Source organism: Takifugu rubripes, chromosome 2, assembly GCF_901000725.2.
Source record: "Takifugu rubripes chromosome 2, fTakRub1.2, whole genome shotgun sequence".
Taxonomy (NCBI): Eukaryota; Metazoa; Chordata; class Actinopteri; order Tetraodontiformes; family Tetraodontidae; genus Takifugu; species Takifugu rubripes.
The window spans coordinates 9,865,462-9,882,140 of record NC_042286.1 but is presented as its reverse complement, the minus strand read 5'-3'; the positions used below and the strand labels follow the sequence as shown (position 1 = coordinate 9,882,140).

Below are 16,679 nucleotides of genomic sequence, written 5' to 3'. Positions count from 1 at the left end.
CATCCTTAACGATTCCATCAGGCTGAAGGAAGTATTAAAACTTGGGTCGGAGAACAAAGCCTGACCGGTGCTTGCAAAGGGCATGTTTTTTACCGGTAAGCATTTGTTGTGGGTCAATTACTGAGACTGCATTGCCTGACCTGGAAGCTGAGCTCATATGAGTGCCTGGGGGAGGCGCGTGCCTCTCAGCCAGACAGGCAGACAGGCCTACCTTGAGTCTGGGGGTCTGAGACAGCATGGAGAGCTCTGGGATTCAGCCACATTTAAAAACATCTGGATTTCACTAATCTGCCATGACAGCGAAGAAGAGTAAAAGACGGACGAAGCTCAGATTAGGTGTGAAGAAGCGGTTGTAAACAAAACCAAAAAATTGGGATTTAAATCAGGTACTATTACCTGAGCCTCTGTACTGTAGAACACATAATCTGGCAAATTCCTTACAAAAATCGATATGCAGTATGTTACAGGTACACACAGCTGTGCCCCTGACCCACCTGTGCGACAAAGTGCTACAAGCCTGTGCAGGTCTCATTATTCCCCAGGTCCAGGCCACATTCTTGTTGCCACACAGAACAGGACACGAAAGGAGACGAACTTCTCACATCATCTTTTTCAAAGGCAACAGACAACACCTATCACTGACAGCTGCTGACCCAGATCCCGGTTCTCCAGGGCGGCTCCTGGGATAGGATGTGACAGAAGGAAGCGCAAATGGCTTTGGTGTCAAGGTGGTGAGGAGTCACAGGCGTTGGATCACCCAGAAATGCCGAGTACTCCAAACTATGACTGGGTTTTTCCATTGCTGACAGTGACACCTGGCCTGCAGGCTTCCTGCCCCACTTCCTAGGCTCAGCCAGATGTTGTTCAGTCTGCCTCTCCTACTGTCAGTGGCAAAGTGACTTCCTCTCATCATGAGCTCACTGCGGCCCTCTCTGAAGATAAGGCAGCGATGGTGAGCGACGCTCATTCTGAGGCGTTTGATGTCAACATTAGAGCTCAGCGACCCAGGGAACCGCTTACCCTTCTTGTTCTGGGTGAGCTGACTCTTCTGAAAAGAATGTGGTTTTGAAGTTGTTTTCCGGATCAAATAATGGGCTGCTGACAAGAGCAGGAGGCTGACCATCACTTAATTGTGTCTCCTTTATCGCTCGTTTCTGGAATAAGTAACTTTGGTGTGTCTGAAGGAAGTCAGAAACACCCTGTGGTGCCGTGTTGTAGGTCAACGTACAGCTGACTTCAGTCACACTGGATGGAGAAACTTTCCCTCCGACGTTGTCCAGGCTGCTCTGCCTCAACTCTCAGTGATTTATAGTTTCTCAACAGCAACCTGCGACAAGTTTCCTACTATAGCAGCAGGTTAGCTTTTAGTTGCTGTTAGCTAGTGAGATTATCTGAGCTGAAGAAATAAAAGGGTGTGTGTGTGTGTGTGTGTGTGTGTGTGTGTGTGTGTGTAACCTTTCTGTCAAGACTGTTCCTCCTGTGCACGTTAGGATGATTAGAAGCCCCAAATTATGCTGAAGTGAAAGTGAATAATGTGTGTGACCCATGCAGGGTGTACTAAGTGAACCTTTCTATGTAGACTTTGCATGTTCCCCCTATTTCTCCAGGTACTCTAGTCAACCTAAAGTGCACGTCTAAAAACGTGCACATTATTATGTGGAGTTTGCCTGTCCACATTTTTTCCCAGGTACTCCAATCATCCTAATGTGCACATTTGAAAATGTGCACATTAGGATGATTGTGAATCATGTGTGTGACCTAATGTATTCCTGAGTTTCACCCCCCAAATACTGGGATAGCCTCGGATGCCCATTGTGACCTCTGACCCTAATTAAAAATAATGACGGTTTAATTGAAAATATGTACTATATTTACTGTAGATGAATTAACTTTCAGTCTGCCCTAAAATAAACTGTGTAACATTGAGGGTAAGACAACACTTAAGGTTAATGTCCTACAGGTATCCCAGCCTGTAATGGCAATTATTGCTGTTTATACAGCGCTAAACTTGAGATCATCAAGCCAAATTTGGTGAGCAAAGAGCAGCTCAGCCTCCAACAGACATCGCCGTAGAAGTAACGAGGTTGAAAAAGGACATTGGCTGAGGAAGCACTGAGGAGAAAAAGAAAGCAGAGCTACAGCCCAAACATGAATAAATCTCAGTTTGGCGTTCAGGCTTCGTCGAGAAAAAAAAAAGTTTTGAAGACTTTAAGCTGAATGACAAGCTTGATTTTGTTTGGTATCAAGCTGGAAAAGAACATTAGCTGGCCTGGTTCTGCATTGTGCTGTTGCAGTTGTTTGATGTTTGACCACCTCAGCCAAGTTTGCTTGCTTTTGATCATAAAGTAACTGAGCTCTTTTATCAGGGTCGGCCAGCCAGGTGTTACTGGTTCAGGTTGCATTTGCTTTAAATCTGCTACGAAATCTATTAATCAATTCCTGGATCTAACTCTATTTTAATACACATATGTGGTGCTATCTTCATATGTATCTCCCCAAGGTAATTGATCAATTAATTCAAATATATTTAATTTCGCTGACCACAGCAAACCCCCATGATGCTGTAATCATTTTTTTCCAAACTCTCAGCCTGATTTCATGATGACTTAAGTGATTTATTTGCTTTTGCTGGATCCAGAAACCAGCATGTTGAGAATAGTTCTTAAATAATTACCGTGAAAGAGCAACAGTTGTTACTGACTGTGAAAGCCACAGTCCGAACATCACCATGCAGCGTATCTGATAACAACGGGGCCCTTCAGTAAAAGATTAAATCACTGGCCTGGTCCGCTTTCACTCATCGGCATTTGATTATTTCATATCAATGGAGAACAGTCGCAGCTAAACCTCAACACGTTTAAAGGGACTGCAAATCACCTTGATAGCAGGAATCTGAGAGGTGCATGAAACGATAACACAGCGCAAAAGCGTAAATACGCAGTCGGCAGCGCAGCAAACATCTGATCGTGTGCTGAGTCTGTGAACTATTTATGTTATTGATGTATCCTGGTGAAAGATACCGCACATGTGCGCTCCGTGAAGAGGTACGTGGCTTTGTTCAAGTGCCAGGAAGCCCCTCCCCCTCCAGAAAACAGGAGCCTTGGAGAAAGACAAGGGAATTCTGGATTTATCCTAAGATCCTCTTCACTGTCACAAACACACACGAACGCGGTGACCCAGATCCTCGGAGGAAGGCCTGTTGTTTACATCTTAAATCAGCTACGTAGGCAACTCTCCATGATGAACCCCGAAGAGTGTTTATGTTAGACACTATGCAGCAACGCATGGCCCACAGCTGATTTATACACCAACCTCAGAGGCTGCTTTCATTATGTCTGTCTATAAATCTCCACATGAAAACAGCGCATCACAACTAATGTTTTGCAGTCAGGCAACCTAGTTTCGCCGGGCTTGGGGTATAAGGCAAGTTGGAAAGAGGTACTCGTTACGCGATATTAAATGAGTTTTCTCGAGACCTCTCAGCACTCACGGTGCAGCACACGTCCGACTTGGCGACGCTCTTCTTTCATTTTGATTTGTTTGAGAATACCAGAGTCAGAATCCACCTTTCAACGGTTTGGAGTGCTGGCTTATGACTGCTAATGCAGAAAATAGACTGATGTGAAGTGCTGGAAGGAGCGCCTTGGCTTTGAACAGAGAAGCGAAAGCGTCCAGCAGAGGATCCTTTTCTAGGTCACACTGCAACACTTGTTGGGTCCAGGCCCTGAGGCCTTGGATTAGTCACAACCTTCAGAGTCACAGGTGACAAATACAACACAACTGACCCGTTATTCTTTTTATTGATGCAATGTGTTTAGTGTCTTTTATTGTCGATGTTTGAGTTGCATGGTCATAATAGCTAGTGTCAGGGCAGAAAAGCTAAACTGGGCCGAAATAATGGCTGGTAAAAAGGGAAGTGTTAAAGATGCTAATCTCAGATGTACTTGGACTTGAGGAGCCTTCATCTAAATAAGTGGGATGAAAAAGTCTGACAAATTGAGCGAACAGCAGCTGAAACAATGACAGCATTATACTGCTCGACAACTGCAAACACTGCTGGCTAGGGAGGAAGACAAGATTTACGAGTGCGTGTTTGGGACATGCACTTCCTTAACACGCTTGCTAAGAAGCGCTCGCACAGAGCACGCCGTTCACTTCGGGGTAAAGGCATATTCGGCTTCTTTCCAGCATTTTTCACATCTAACTTGTGGATGGCTCCGCTCAGGAATGAAGTCGTTGTGGAAAAATAAGTTTGAGAATGAGGAGTAGGAGACAGGCAACAAGAACAGGTGGTGCCTCACATTTTACAACCCAGGGCTGTAGGAGAGTGCACTGTCTATTCTGAGGAGCGACTCTCCAACAGCCCAGAGACGCTCACGGCTCCCGTTTGTAGCCCTCCAGCCAGGCCTGATGGTGGCTGTGTGGGTCCTTCAAGACAACAGCAAGAAGCTGATCTTGCATCTTTTGGTTATTTTGGGGTTGACGTTGATGGGGTTAAAGGCGTATTTTAGGACTACGTTGTTAAGAGAGGATAGGGAGGTTCTTCACATTGTTGACCTACGTCTGGGGAACACATGCACGGTCTAATTTAGAAATTGGACCTGCTGAGCAGACGTGGTGTATTTTAGGAGCTGAAAGACGTTTCCGTAGGTAGCAAAATAATTAATTCTACTTCACCCATGCAGTGAGGGCAGTAAAACATCAATAGCAGGAGTGGTCCCATCCCTTATGTGGTCACACATGTCGTTCCTCAGGCATTCTGCAGAAATGCCTCATTCACGCAGCATTCACCGCGGTCCCTGCACGTCTATTTAATCAAATCCTGAGGTTTGAACTTGTGTACTGCAGTTAATACAATAAGGCTCCTCAAAAGTATTTTCATAATATTGTTGTGTGTTCCTCACGGGAATATTGCGATGCCATGCCAGTGGTGAGAAGTGGGATTTTATGAATGTCAAAAATAACGACACCAGCCACAGTTATATTGAACTCTTTCCCTTAATTACAGCTTGTTAGTGGACATTTAATTCCATTTTTTATACCTTTAATTTGACCGCCAGAGTTTCTTTTCACAGATTGTTTTGCAAGATAACGATGCTGGTATGTCATCCTTAAAAAAGCCCTCTTAATTTTGTATTGAATGAATCACTTGTGATTCTAGAAGAAGACATTTATCCCTTTCCTGGCTCCAACCAAAGATAACCTTAACACATTCCTTTTTGTTGCTTTACACCCTATTAAAGTGAGGTAAGATGATGGAATATTTCAAATTTATGAGGGGTGAAGTGTTGAACTGTTTGCTTAACAGTTGATAACATTGTTTCGACTGAATGATGCAAATATGAGCCACAGCCAAGGGCTGCCTGTAGTATAGCTCCTATATTGTAACAGTGATTAACAGCGAAATGCCTTGTCGCAGCAACATGTGGAGTGTTTTAATGAGAAGCTCCTTTCTCCTGAAACAAGATCTTCACGAGCACGTGGCCACATAAGGCCGAACATCAGTGAGCAATTAAGACCAAGTCTCTCTTTGATAACATCTCCAGTCATTATGACCTGGATAATTGTGGGTCCTGGCAGATTATTTCCCCTTGTGAAAATCTGGGTGTGTCTGAGGGCTTATCGCACCAGCCACAGAGGCTGGATTAAATCATGTTCCCTGTCTGGACGGCCTTCCAGGAATATCACAAGTAGCAGCCAGAGTCATGGTGAAATGAATCGAAGTGGGGATGGATTGATTCAGAAAGTCCCCCCCAACTCCCATGCCCCAGGGAATGGGGCTTGTGTTGCAACAACTGGGCCCCGAGGCAAAAGTGAAAGCAGTAGAGGTTACTGAGAAAGTCATCCAGAAAAGACTATTCAAAATATTACACAGACAATGTGGAGCTGAAGTTCCACATATTTGCAGAGAGTTTCATAGTCTTTAATGGTGTCAATTACTCGTCTACAGCTAAGAGAACAAAAAAAAAACTGCCCCAAGGGGGCGAGTAGCACTGCCACTGCGTCTGTTTTTGCATCAGCATGTTAAAATTGTGAATTCAAGACCTAGGAAACACAGAAAGTAGTGTGGTTGCTGCGGTTCACGAGCTGGAACAAAAATGTCTGAAGATGTGGTGCCCTGAGAGGCTATTCGATATCTCCCACTTCATCGTAGCCGCTCTGATCGTCCTCCGGGTGAATTTCCGTGAGGCAGATCAGAAGTAGAAGACATTAAAGATATGCTGACTGAGGCTGCCTCTAGGCTGGTCAGTGTTGTGTCAGTTACGGATGGGGGGATTTTTATTTTTTTTATATGTAACTCATTTAAAAAGGAACTAAAATATGCCACAAGGAAAATTTTCAAAAGAAGGCCAAGACAAAGTGGATTCTTAACCTCAGTGTGTGTGTTTGGAACTGGATTAGTTCAGATGTGCGTCTGGGTTACATCCTGACAACTGACTGGTTCCACACACAACCCTGCCGCTAATTTGTGCTCTCAGCACCACGTCAACGCGACGAGCTGACGGATGCCGTCTCCGTCTGTCTTCAGGGGTGGAGCCTTGAACGCATCCTCTCCTGATGATGGCGATACAGTATCTGTAACTCCACCCACTGGATCTGCACCAGATTGTGACAAGATAAATGCCTAGCCTGGCGGGGCACCAGGAAGTTTGAGTGGAGACATGGAAATGTCCGTTTCAAATCCAGCACTGGGCGTTCTGTGGCCTTTTGCACCCGCTGGTTTAGCTGGAAAACCCATCTTTTTTACAAGAAATGAATTCACGCAGGTCGAACAACACGTCCTGAATCCATTCAGATTAAATTACCATCCAGGATATTAATGTCGCATAAAAACGTTGTATTTAGAGTTCACCTGAGGACACAGTGACCTCCACAGCTGAGTCAGCAGCTTCAAAAAGTATCTCCCACGTCCCGGTGCCACAAACATGAAATCCTAGTAGAGGATGTTGCATCAGAAGCCTCCCTGGGACTGGGGTCAGGGCAAAGTATATACAGCCGGCATGCAAGGCAAACATGTCTGTGATCCACCAGGACTTTTACACGTACAAACAGATAGAAATAAATCGCAAATCATGTCTGGCTTTGGAAAAAGTCTGAGGGGAAAATTTTCCCAGGCAGAAGGTTTAAATTTCATTCATGAGAACATCTATGCGATCAAAGTCAAGGCATCGAGAATTTTGTGAGACAGGAAGCTGGTGCGGGTTCGCTTTACTCCTTTAATTTATTATCCTGTCAGCTGAGTGATGTCAACTTGAGTGAATTTCCATTTGCACCTTTCAGCATGCCTGACTGTTTTTTACCCAGCCTATGCATTTCTGCTGCATCTGATACTTCAGGCTGGGTGATCATTTCCAACAAGAAATGGTAAAATAATATTTTTATACAGGTGTTGAGGTCACCCAGAAGAGCCTGACAGTGGCTCCCGTCAGCGCCGGCCGTGCGGTTTGTCTGCAGTGGGAGTGAAAGCAACCAGTTATCCATGATTAACATGGAGAACTCCCACTGTAACCACAGTTTCCTCTGAGAAACAACTGTGCGGCTATGCATAAAGCCTTGAGTCAACAAGCTTCCACCACCGGCCCTATTAGTCACTGACCAAATGGTGGAGCTAAAATAAGCAGGTAATAGAAAGAAAACCATATGCATCACCCTATGAAGAGTCCCTCAACTCTGCGTCACAGGGTGTTTTTCTCCGACCTCTCGCTATGTTACGGGGTGTGACCGGCTTTGTAATTACGCCGAACAAAACCGGCGAAATTCTGCAGAGTAATTACCCTAACAGGCCGTGACAGAAGAGAGATTAAGATGAAATTCTAAGCATTTTAAATAAAGAACCAGTTCTGATAAGTGGGGATAAAGTGAGCCAAGGTTTTCTCTCCTGAATTGATCCTTGAGCTCTGGTATCTCCTGCTCCACCCAGGTTTGCCTTCTGTCTTGGGAGGTATTATTTTTGCCTCGCGAGTCGTGGCGGCGGCATCACATATGAGTCAATGCGCTGAAAAATCATACAGAGATGGGAATGAACTGCTGGACACGCTGCTCCAGCAGGCAAAAATCAGGGTTGTGTGATTTCTACTTTGCCAATTTCCTGAGGAAAAACTAAAAAGAAAGGACGCATTGAGATATCTCTTTTTAGCGCTCCTCTTGCTGTTATTACCCGCACCCACCATCTGGATTTAAATGACTCATCGCGCTATTGAGAGGAAAATTGTCAGTTAGTGACAACTTGATTGCATTTAAGATGCCCGCAGGCCCCTGATCCGGGCAGGTGGTGTCGACAGTCCATGTGTGACTACAGGTGACCTTTTGACGGATGACCTCCGTGACGCTCGTGCATCCTGCTCGGCCCTGCTCTGTTTCCTGCAGGGGGTGACGTCAGAAAGCAGCGGGGGTTACATTGGCAGGGATTTACTGGAGGCACTGGCCGTGTCCTCCGCGCGGTTATCACAGTTCCAGCTTCAGACCGTCCACTACTGGCCCTGACCTCTGTCCTGGGAGCTGAGATCTACAGGATCCTGTGCTGACAGGAGAGTCTCTCATTACTGCTGAGCCAAGTGATCGTGGGAAATCCTAATTTTCAATGAAACACAATTGTTCCACAGTGCAGGATGAGGGGAAATGTGCGTTTGCTGCCAGCTGCTTTTACAGTATAATTCTAATCAGGCACCAGGATCATTTAAAGGCAGACGAGCAGAGACAAGGAGAGAGAAATGGGAATGTTGCTCGACATAAGCGTGAAAAACGTGACTTGAAATATGGTTGTTGAAGGTGCCTTTGCCCCAAAACAACCTGATGGTTTAAACATTGGGGTCTCAAAAGATCGATAGCGTCACAACATTCATCATGGACGGGACCGACAAGGAAGGAGCAGTCGCATTCGGAAGATTTGTGAGGGAACAAATCCCACCGCGGCATCTTAACGTCCCACTGTGGTGCCTGCTCACAGGAGCTGTTTTCATCCTTTAATGGGGCACACGAAAGACTCCTGAATTCTTCCTGTATAACGCTGGTTCATTTCCTTCAGAGGGCCAGATGTTTTCTCACAGAAACGTGCATCTTATCCCAACTGCTGAGCACTTAATGTAGCATGTCTGCAGTCTCCTTTGCAGACGAGTTCAACACATGCACACGCCTGTTTTAGAGGCAGAGGAGGCTGGACGGTGAATCTTCACCTCGGAGATGAGGTCGCATCCGGTTTGAAACCAAGCGTTTCAAGTCATTTCCTAAAATGAGCAATGCTTTTGGCTCTTTTTTTTACCAGCATCTTTTCCTATTGCAAAGACGCATTTACTTGAAACCCTACTTTTCATCAGTTTGTTGCCATAGCACCGTTGTGGGATCCTGTGGGATCCTGTGTTGTGGGAAGCCTACCAACAGTAGCTAAGATGTTATATACTGACTATGTACAGAAGAGTGTCAACGGCTTTGTCTCTCTCCAGTGTTTGGATGTCAGAGAGGTAAAGCAATGATAAATATGCTTTTCACCAGAAAGTATTCAGAAATGCTAATTAATGTTTGCATGTGCTGATGATGCAGTTTCGAAGAAGACATTCATTATTAGGTCGTAACAGCAGCTTAGTAGAAATCTGCCAAAATCTCTCATACCGCCTCTTGGAAATATAGACATCTCCAAACCTCATAAAACTGACTTTTCCCCCGTCTGCCGCCTCTTGACACGTGCGCACGGCGGGGTTCCCGAGCTGTGAACCAGAGCCGACAAGACAGAGACAAGCGAGTTTAACTGGCAGGTCAAGAAGGTGCAACCCTGCTTGATTGAAATAAGCGTCCTGGAATTTAAAGCGAGCAGTCGCTCGGTGCCGTTCAGCCGAACTGATTATATTCTCAGGTTCTAATTGATGTTTTCGCTTATTATCGTTGTTTTTATTCTCTTCCTCTCTGTCAGACTCATTCCTCCTCCACTCTATTTCCTCTTCTTGGCGCCGCTCGGCAGGCAGGGTCAGTGGCGGGGTGCTGCTGATAAAACAAGCCACGTCCACTCCAAGAACGACGATCCATACTGTCACACACCTTTTCCACTAATGAAAACTGAAACCACACTGGCTGGAGCTCCGTGTGTGCCGCTCGTTCTCTGAACGGGGGCGATCCCAGCATCTATCTGAGTCGGGGGCGTCTGTCCTCCCCTGGCTTCTCCTCTTTCCCTTTAATTGAGCTCTGGCACTGGTGTCTCCCCGTCTGACTCTCGCTCTCTGTGACCTTACATCACTTGTGCTTACCCGGCGTTGCCAATACTGGAACCTCAGACTGACACACGAAACCAAGCATTCCAGTCAACGCTTCCCGGGAATGTTGTTCGACCTCTGAAGGCTCTAAACCTTAAACTAGAATTACAGAAAAACGGTTTTATCTAAATACTAACGAGTGACACTAAAATAGTAAATAACCCTACTGGTTCCATCCAGCTCCATTTGACAGGAGGCTCCTCTTGGATTTGACAGTGGCTTCTGAGGAAGAGTTAGTCACCTTTGTAAGTCATAGGGGGAGCATCTGTGACTCAGGAACGCTGTCTGCCTCTTACAATTTTGAACCTGCAAACACGTCTCTTTTTATTTGTCCCAGATGTGTGAGTCAGGACTCAAAAATTCACTGCGAGCGAAGAACAAAGCAAACATATGCATAACAACTGTGCAGCCTCCTGAGGTCTTATATTGTTTGGAATATTTACTATGACTCTCAGACAACTGGTTCGGGAAGGAGGATGTATCCTCTGCCAAAACATTTACTTTTCCATTGAGCTACTGCACATGTGGATGGGCCGGCTCCTAATTCCATTAGCACAAACTGCCCCAAGAACCTCCTCATTTGCATGAGGAGCGCAGCAAATGTCATAAAGCGATAATGTATAAGTTGTTTGGTGGAGAGACATTACTCAGATGACAGAAAATTGAATGATGTGAGTCAAAGCCCACAGAAATTATGACAACTCATAATTTGACAACTTCGCCGACCCGACTCCGGGATGTAGCGCAGTTTGACGTGATAAGCAATGATGAAACATTCCAGGAAAATGAAGAACTCCCTCTCAGCCTCCTTAATTGGAAATATGGTTCTGGTAATGGTTGTGTGATTAATCAAGACAAATATTTCCAAGATGGCTGGAAATAAAATTGGTGGCTTTTCTGGCCAAGAAACGATTAGACGTGTCTGATTAGCAGTCTTTGGAGAATTTGCTGAACCCACTAAAGGAGACCATCATCAGAGCAATTAGATACATTATGGTTAGAGATATTCCATTAGATACAGACAGAAATGGTCAAAACACACAGAATATAATGATCTTACTGTCGTATTTTTATAGCAAATAGTCTGGGTTAATACCTCTGTCCAGTCAATTAAGTTATATTTTCCTACAGATTGCAGATCTGTTATCATTGTAGAAAATGTGTACTTGCATGACTTGTTATTTGTTTAACTCGGAGTGTTTTAAAGATTTAACTTATGAACCCATTCATCTGGTTTGATTTATTGCAAAGACAAACACGGGCAGCGTAATGTGCTACTGTTCCTTTCAAATAAGGTTCAGCAGAGGCTTTCTTCCATCTGTGAGTTATTTTTTTATACATTATTATTGTGTTGACATCATTTGTAACGTTGAAGCGAGGGGCTGAAGCGGAGGACAGCTTCACAACGGCTGAATAAAGAGGACAGAATTGATGAAACAAAAAGAAAGCGTTGAGTATTCGAGCGTGGGTGGCCGGCATATTCCCAACCGCTTCGTTGGCGAGCTGGCTATCATGCACCAGTTAACTGGCTAACCCTTCAAAAAAAGTGAATGCATCACTAGTCTCTGGCTTATCGGGGCCAAAGTTTAGAGAACGTTTCTTTAGAAGTGTGACTTCCAACTTTTATCCTGTCGGTTTGAGGGGTAACACTTACGCGGCGTGGACTGGCTGTCGGGTGGTGGTAGGTCTCGGGGTCTGAGCCTTAGTGGCATCAGCAGCATTCTCCGGGGCCCTTCTCCGCTGTTGGTCTCTCTGGAAAACATTGATCCCCGGCTGAACGCGTCTCAGACCGGCCCCGTCGCGGATGTACACCTGCTCCGGAGTCACCTCCTCGCAGCGGGAGCCCTGGAAGCCCGAGCGGCACACGCAGGTATGCGGTCGGCTGCAGGAGCCACGGTTCTGGCAGGGGGGCTGGCAGTCAGCTGAAAAGAGAGCACAGATGGATATCAAGTTTTCAGCAGGTCACGTTGGAACATGTGCCCCCCCTTGTACGAAGCAGCGGTAGCAGAAATGTTTTTCCCTGATCTCCAAACAGCGGCTCAGGTTAAATTGATTGAATCAAGGGGCCATTAGTTTCCCTCCTCAGCTCATTCTGTCTTTTCATTCAGGAGAGAGCCTGGAGGGGCTGTCATGTTCAATTTCTCTTGAGTCTTAAACTGCCCTGTTTAGTCTAAACATATATGATCACTTTATCCAATTTCTCACCGAGGTAGTAAAGCCCGTTTCCCAGGTTCGTGGCTCAGTTTAACACTGCTGACATTTCCAGATGGAACGATTTCCTAAAAATATCCCCGATTTAGTCCCCAGGGTGTGTTTTCACTGTAACGGGAAGCTTATAAATAAAATAAATAAAAGCATGAGGTAATGAAATAATGAGCAAAAGGGAATAACTGTCAGCTGTGAATAGCCGACACCTCATCAAAGGGATTACGAGCAGTCCCGCAAAAGAGAAAGAAAATCGCAGGGCATAAAGCTGATGAATGGGCGCCCGATATTTATCAATAGTCTGCAAACACACAGCGCTGAGGTCATTTCATGGCCATGGAAAAATAATCTGTGTCACCAGTTCGCCCCCGCATTCTCCCATCAAACTCCAGAAACTTGGAACGCCGTGGGACTCACAGCGCACACAGTAAAGAAGTGATCTTGTGACACAGTGGTACGTAATAGACAGCACTTACAGATTTATAACACTTCAGACAGAAAATTAGGCCACTGGTTCGTGGTGGCTGGAGCCAACTGCAGCGCTGAAGACAGCTGCTCTGGACGCCGAGGGAACGCTGCCGCTAATCTTGGCAGCGGAGAGTCTTGGCGGTCGACGAGGGCCCCCACTGGTAGCGAACGACGTGCTACCTGCTGCACGTTTCCTGTTGTCGCTCTACGGCGCTGGCCATTGGATCAAATTGTGTTTGACTCGAGTGAAAAGAGGCCAGACCAAACCAGCGCGAGCGCCAAACTAAAGTGAGAAGGCCGCCATATTTCCACACATGTTCCCCGACTCTGGTTTAGTGTTTTAGGTCGGAATGTCCGCTAATTGTAAGTCGGCAGCATTAGCCGTCATCAGCTTGTGGTACGAGGAAAAACCAACAAATTGGAGATTGAATGTCACACAATCACTGCTCTCTTATGCTTTGTGGTGGGGCTAATTTTGTTTTAACCATATAATTCTTTTGAGCCTCAGAAGAGAAAAGCAATCTCACTTTTTGATGAAGTATACACATTTACAGAAATGCGGTTGTTGGATTTGTGTAACTCTGAATGTGATTCGAATTTTCCATCATGGGATAAAAAATTTTTTTAAAAACTCGCCTGAGGTCTGTTTGGCGAGGGCTGAAACACAACAGCTAACTAAAGCGCAGGCTGGCGTCCTGCCACCGCCTCGTCCGGAGTCTGTTTAACCTCAACGTTTAGGTAGACGCGGGGAGATCAAAAGAAAAAGCCACCGTCTCCGGTGACATCCTGCCGGGGGAAGGACCTGGTAATGTGTGAAACTGAATTCTTCAAATAAACTGTGTGAGTCCAAATAAGAAACAGAACCGGGCAGAAAAGGGACCTAAAAGCCGGAGCTTCACGGCCAGTTTCCAGTGGGTTATGCGTGACGTGTTACCCGTTTTCAGCAAAAAATTGACGCCAGACAAGCATGTCGCCTGTGCTGACAATAGACAGGACGGTTCAGTGACATGAAGCCCGTTGCGTGGCCGGGCTGTACGCTGTCAGTGCCCGTCTGTGTTGTCCCTGAGTCCTGCCTCTGGGTTGTCGAGCGCATTGTCACAGTAATTGCTGTCATGCAGATTTGTCTTGCACATCATTAAAACTAATTGCCTCGCATTCCATCCATTTCAAAAATATGTGCGGCAATTATTACTTCGCAAGGGTAATAAAATGAGAATCCATCCGAAATGAAAGAGGAGAAACGGCAAACATTCCTGGCATTACCGCTCCAACCTTAATTATGACCGAAAACAGAATTGCCAAGTTTGGGGAGATTGTGTCCAGACCCAGTCATCTGAAAAGAGGAGACGGTTTAGACTGATGTTGGCAGCTTTGAACCTTCCAAACAAAGACGATGATCCAGATGAACCAGCAATAAATCACACCATTAATATGGAGGCCTTCATCATCTGGGTGTGCAGAGCTCTGGCAAACTCTATAAGGAAGGTTTAAGCCCCCCCTGAGCTGGATTTGTGGTGGTTTGCTGACCCCGCACGGAGCCTGACGTAACCAGTTATGCCAGTAACATACACACTGCCGCATTTACTGTATACCCGGGCGCTGTTGTGTTGGTGTGCTCCGCCACAGCTCTGCTGACTCAGCAACATTCAGCCCATGTTTGTGGAGATGTCTTTCCATGGGTTGAGGCTATCTGGCAGTATATGTAATACTTTAATGAACCGTCATTAAAGTGTCCGTGTTTGCAGACTTATTTGATCGCTCTCTCTCGAATCTATCCAAAGGTCCCGGAGAAAGAATCAGAAATGCGCAGGACGTAGTAATATATGTAGTAACATCTCAAAAGGGACATATGAACCTATAAATAGAGGACCCAGTCAAATCCAAGCATTACAGTTAAAGTTCAGGGTTGGATTTCAGGTAATCACAGTAATTCTCCACTTAAGCTAAAGCCATGCTCTTTCCTTACCAAGGTAAGTATTGCTCATGTTTCCACCAGCGGGCTGCCGTCGCCTGTTATGAGCTTAGGTTTGCATTATATCGAGGGAAAATTACATTTGCGCCCCCTCCCATCCAGCCCCTGCACTGAACTGTCATTTCCAACCCAGGGCTCATTTCCATCCCATTACAACCCACCAGAGATTCGCCTTCCCCTCTTTCTGACTCAGAGTAATACAAGCCATCAAATCTTTACAGTGCTTTCTTTCAGCCAGGTGCCATTTGAAACCAATATCCGACCTGACTCATAATAAGCATGAAGAAATATCTCTGCGGAGGTCAAAGTGCCAATTCCTTTCAGAAAGTAATATCGCTAATGAGAACGTAATCGGAATCATTTTTCTTGTACTGATTGATTCACAGCGGACTGACTTCATTATATCCCATTATGAGGCGTAGAAGGTGGGAGCTTCTCCGGAGATGAGAAATTAGTAGATTTTCAGTAAAAGGCTTGACGAAAGTCCTTTTCAACCCTCGTGAGAGAGACAGGAAGTTGAAAACCCTGGCTGTAAACCATTTTTGCAGCAACCTGACTGCAGCGCTGTGCAGCAGCTTCCCAAATGTACTTCAGTTGTGATCAAACTCTTGAATGCTCACATTAAACTTCGCATTTGCTTTGAGGGCTGCAAATGGGGAGCAACATGGACAATTATAAAAACTCCCAAGACTGTAAATGAAGTCTGTTAAACCTCCTGTGATGACAGCCGGAGCCTCTCTTCAGGAGCAACCACAGACCCTGACAGATTTCATGAAATAGGTCAAGTGTTTAAGATTGTGGGAGGCAGCTGGGAACGGACCAGCAATTCTCTGAAGAACTAAGAATTGGACTATTGAGCAGTTAATACAATTGCCTTTCAAAGCAAATCATTTCAAGTGAGTGTTAATCTTGTTACAGCATGTGATCTCCGCATGGTTGCTGGTGCCAGCGCTATCATTTTATGCTAACTGTTTTGCCTACAGCCAAGATGTTTTTTTTAGTAGGCCCAGGCAAAAAAAAAAAGGTGACTATGGCAAATATGTTGTTTTCTGTCTAGAAAATGTTGCATTTTATTGTCTTGACCCTCCAAATGTCTGCTGGCAGATTTTCTTCACTTATAGCTGACCCATGATGCCATGTGCATGACTTTTAGCTAGGAGACGCATGCTGTCCCACCTCACACTTCCACATTAAGCATCTAATGAGCCACATGCTAGGGTTCTCTGTGGAGGACGTGTGGACCTGAGGGCGTAGGCCGGCAACTTGTAAATCTGGCTCTGTGAGAGTGTTGTTCACCGAAAAAGCCACAGTCTTCATCCTCCTGAGGGATCACATCTCAACAGCTTCCATATGGTCTTTAAGCAGGAGGGCGCAATGATATATGGCCCGCTACGCGCTACCAACACTGTGGCCTCGCTAAACAAGTCGAATGACTGTCGGAGAGGGGCTGCGTGCAGTTAATGTTGCTTTATAAGTGTCAATCAGGCCCCAACTTGCATTTTACACTGACTACTGAGAGACCTGCCAGAGCCTGGGAGCTTTTTCACATCAGGTAAGGAGCAAAGGTGTGATAGAAGTATACTTTTAGACTTTACGAGGCCAAGTTTGCACTCTTAATATTTATTATTTATGTTTAAGAACAGCTTGAACGGACAAATAAACAACAAAACAGAGATTCCAAGGGTCCAGACAGTGGGTATTACCTTGAACTCAGCACACTTTAGTCCATGGTAGCAATTAGAAAAACATGTGGTGGAAGGGCCCAAAACAGGACTCAATTGTAACCTACAAGC

At 45.5% G+C, this 16,679-nt stretch overlaps 1 protein-coding gene across 2 annotated transcripts in view; it reads right to left on the bottom strand.

The window, feature by feature from the left end:
* Positions 1-16,679, bottom strand: part of LOC101064458 (latent-transforming growth factor beta-binding protein 1) — a 65,649-nt gene that overhangs the window by 41,474 nt on the left and 7,496 nt on the right. For both annotated transcript variants that reach the window (XM_011616802.2, XM_011616808.2), the window contains exon 3: positions 11,896-12,163. In XM_011616802.2, the coding sequence (XP_011615104.2) occupies positions 11,896-12,163 (268 nt within the window). The remainder of the gene's footprint in view (positions 1-11,895; positions 12,164-16,679) is intronic.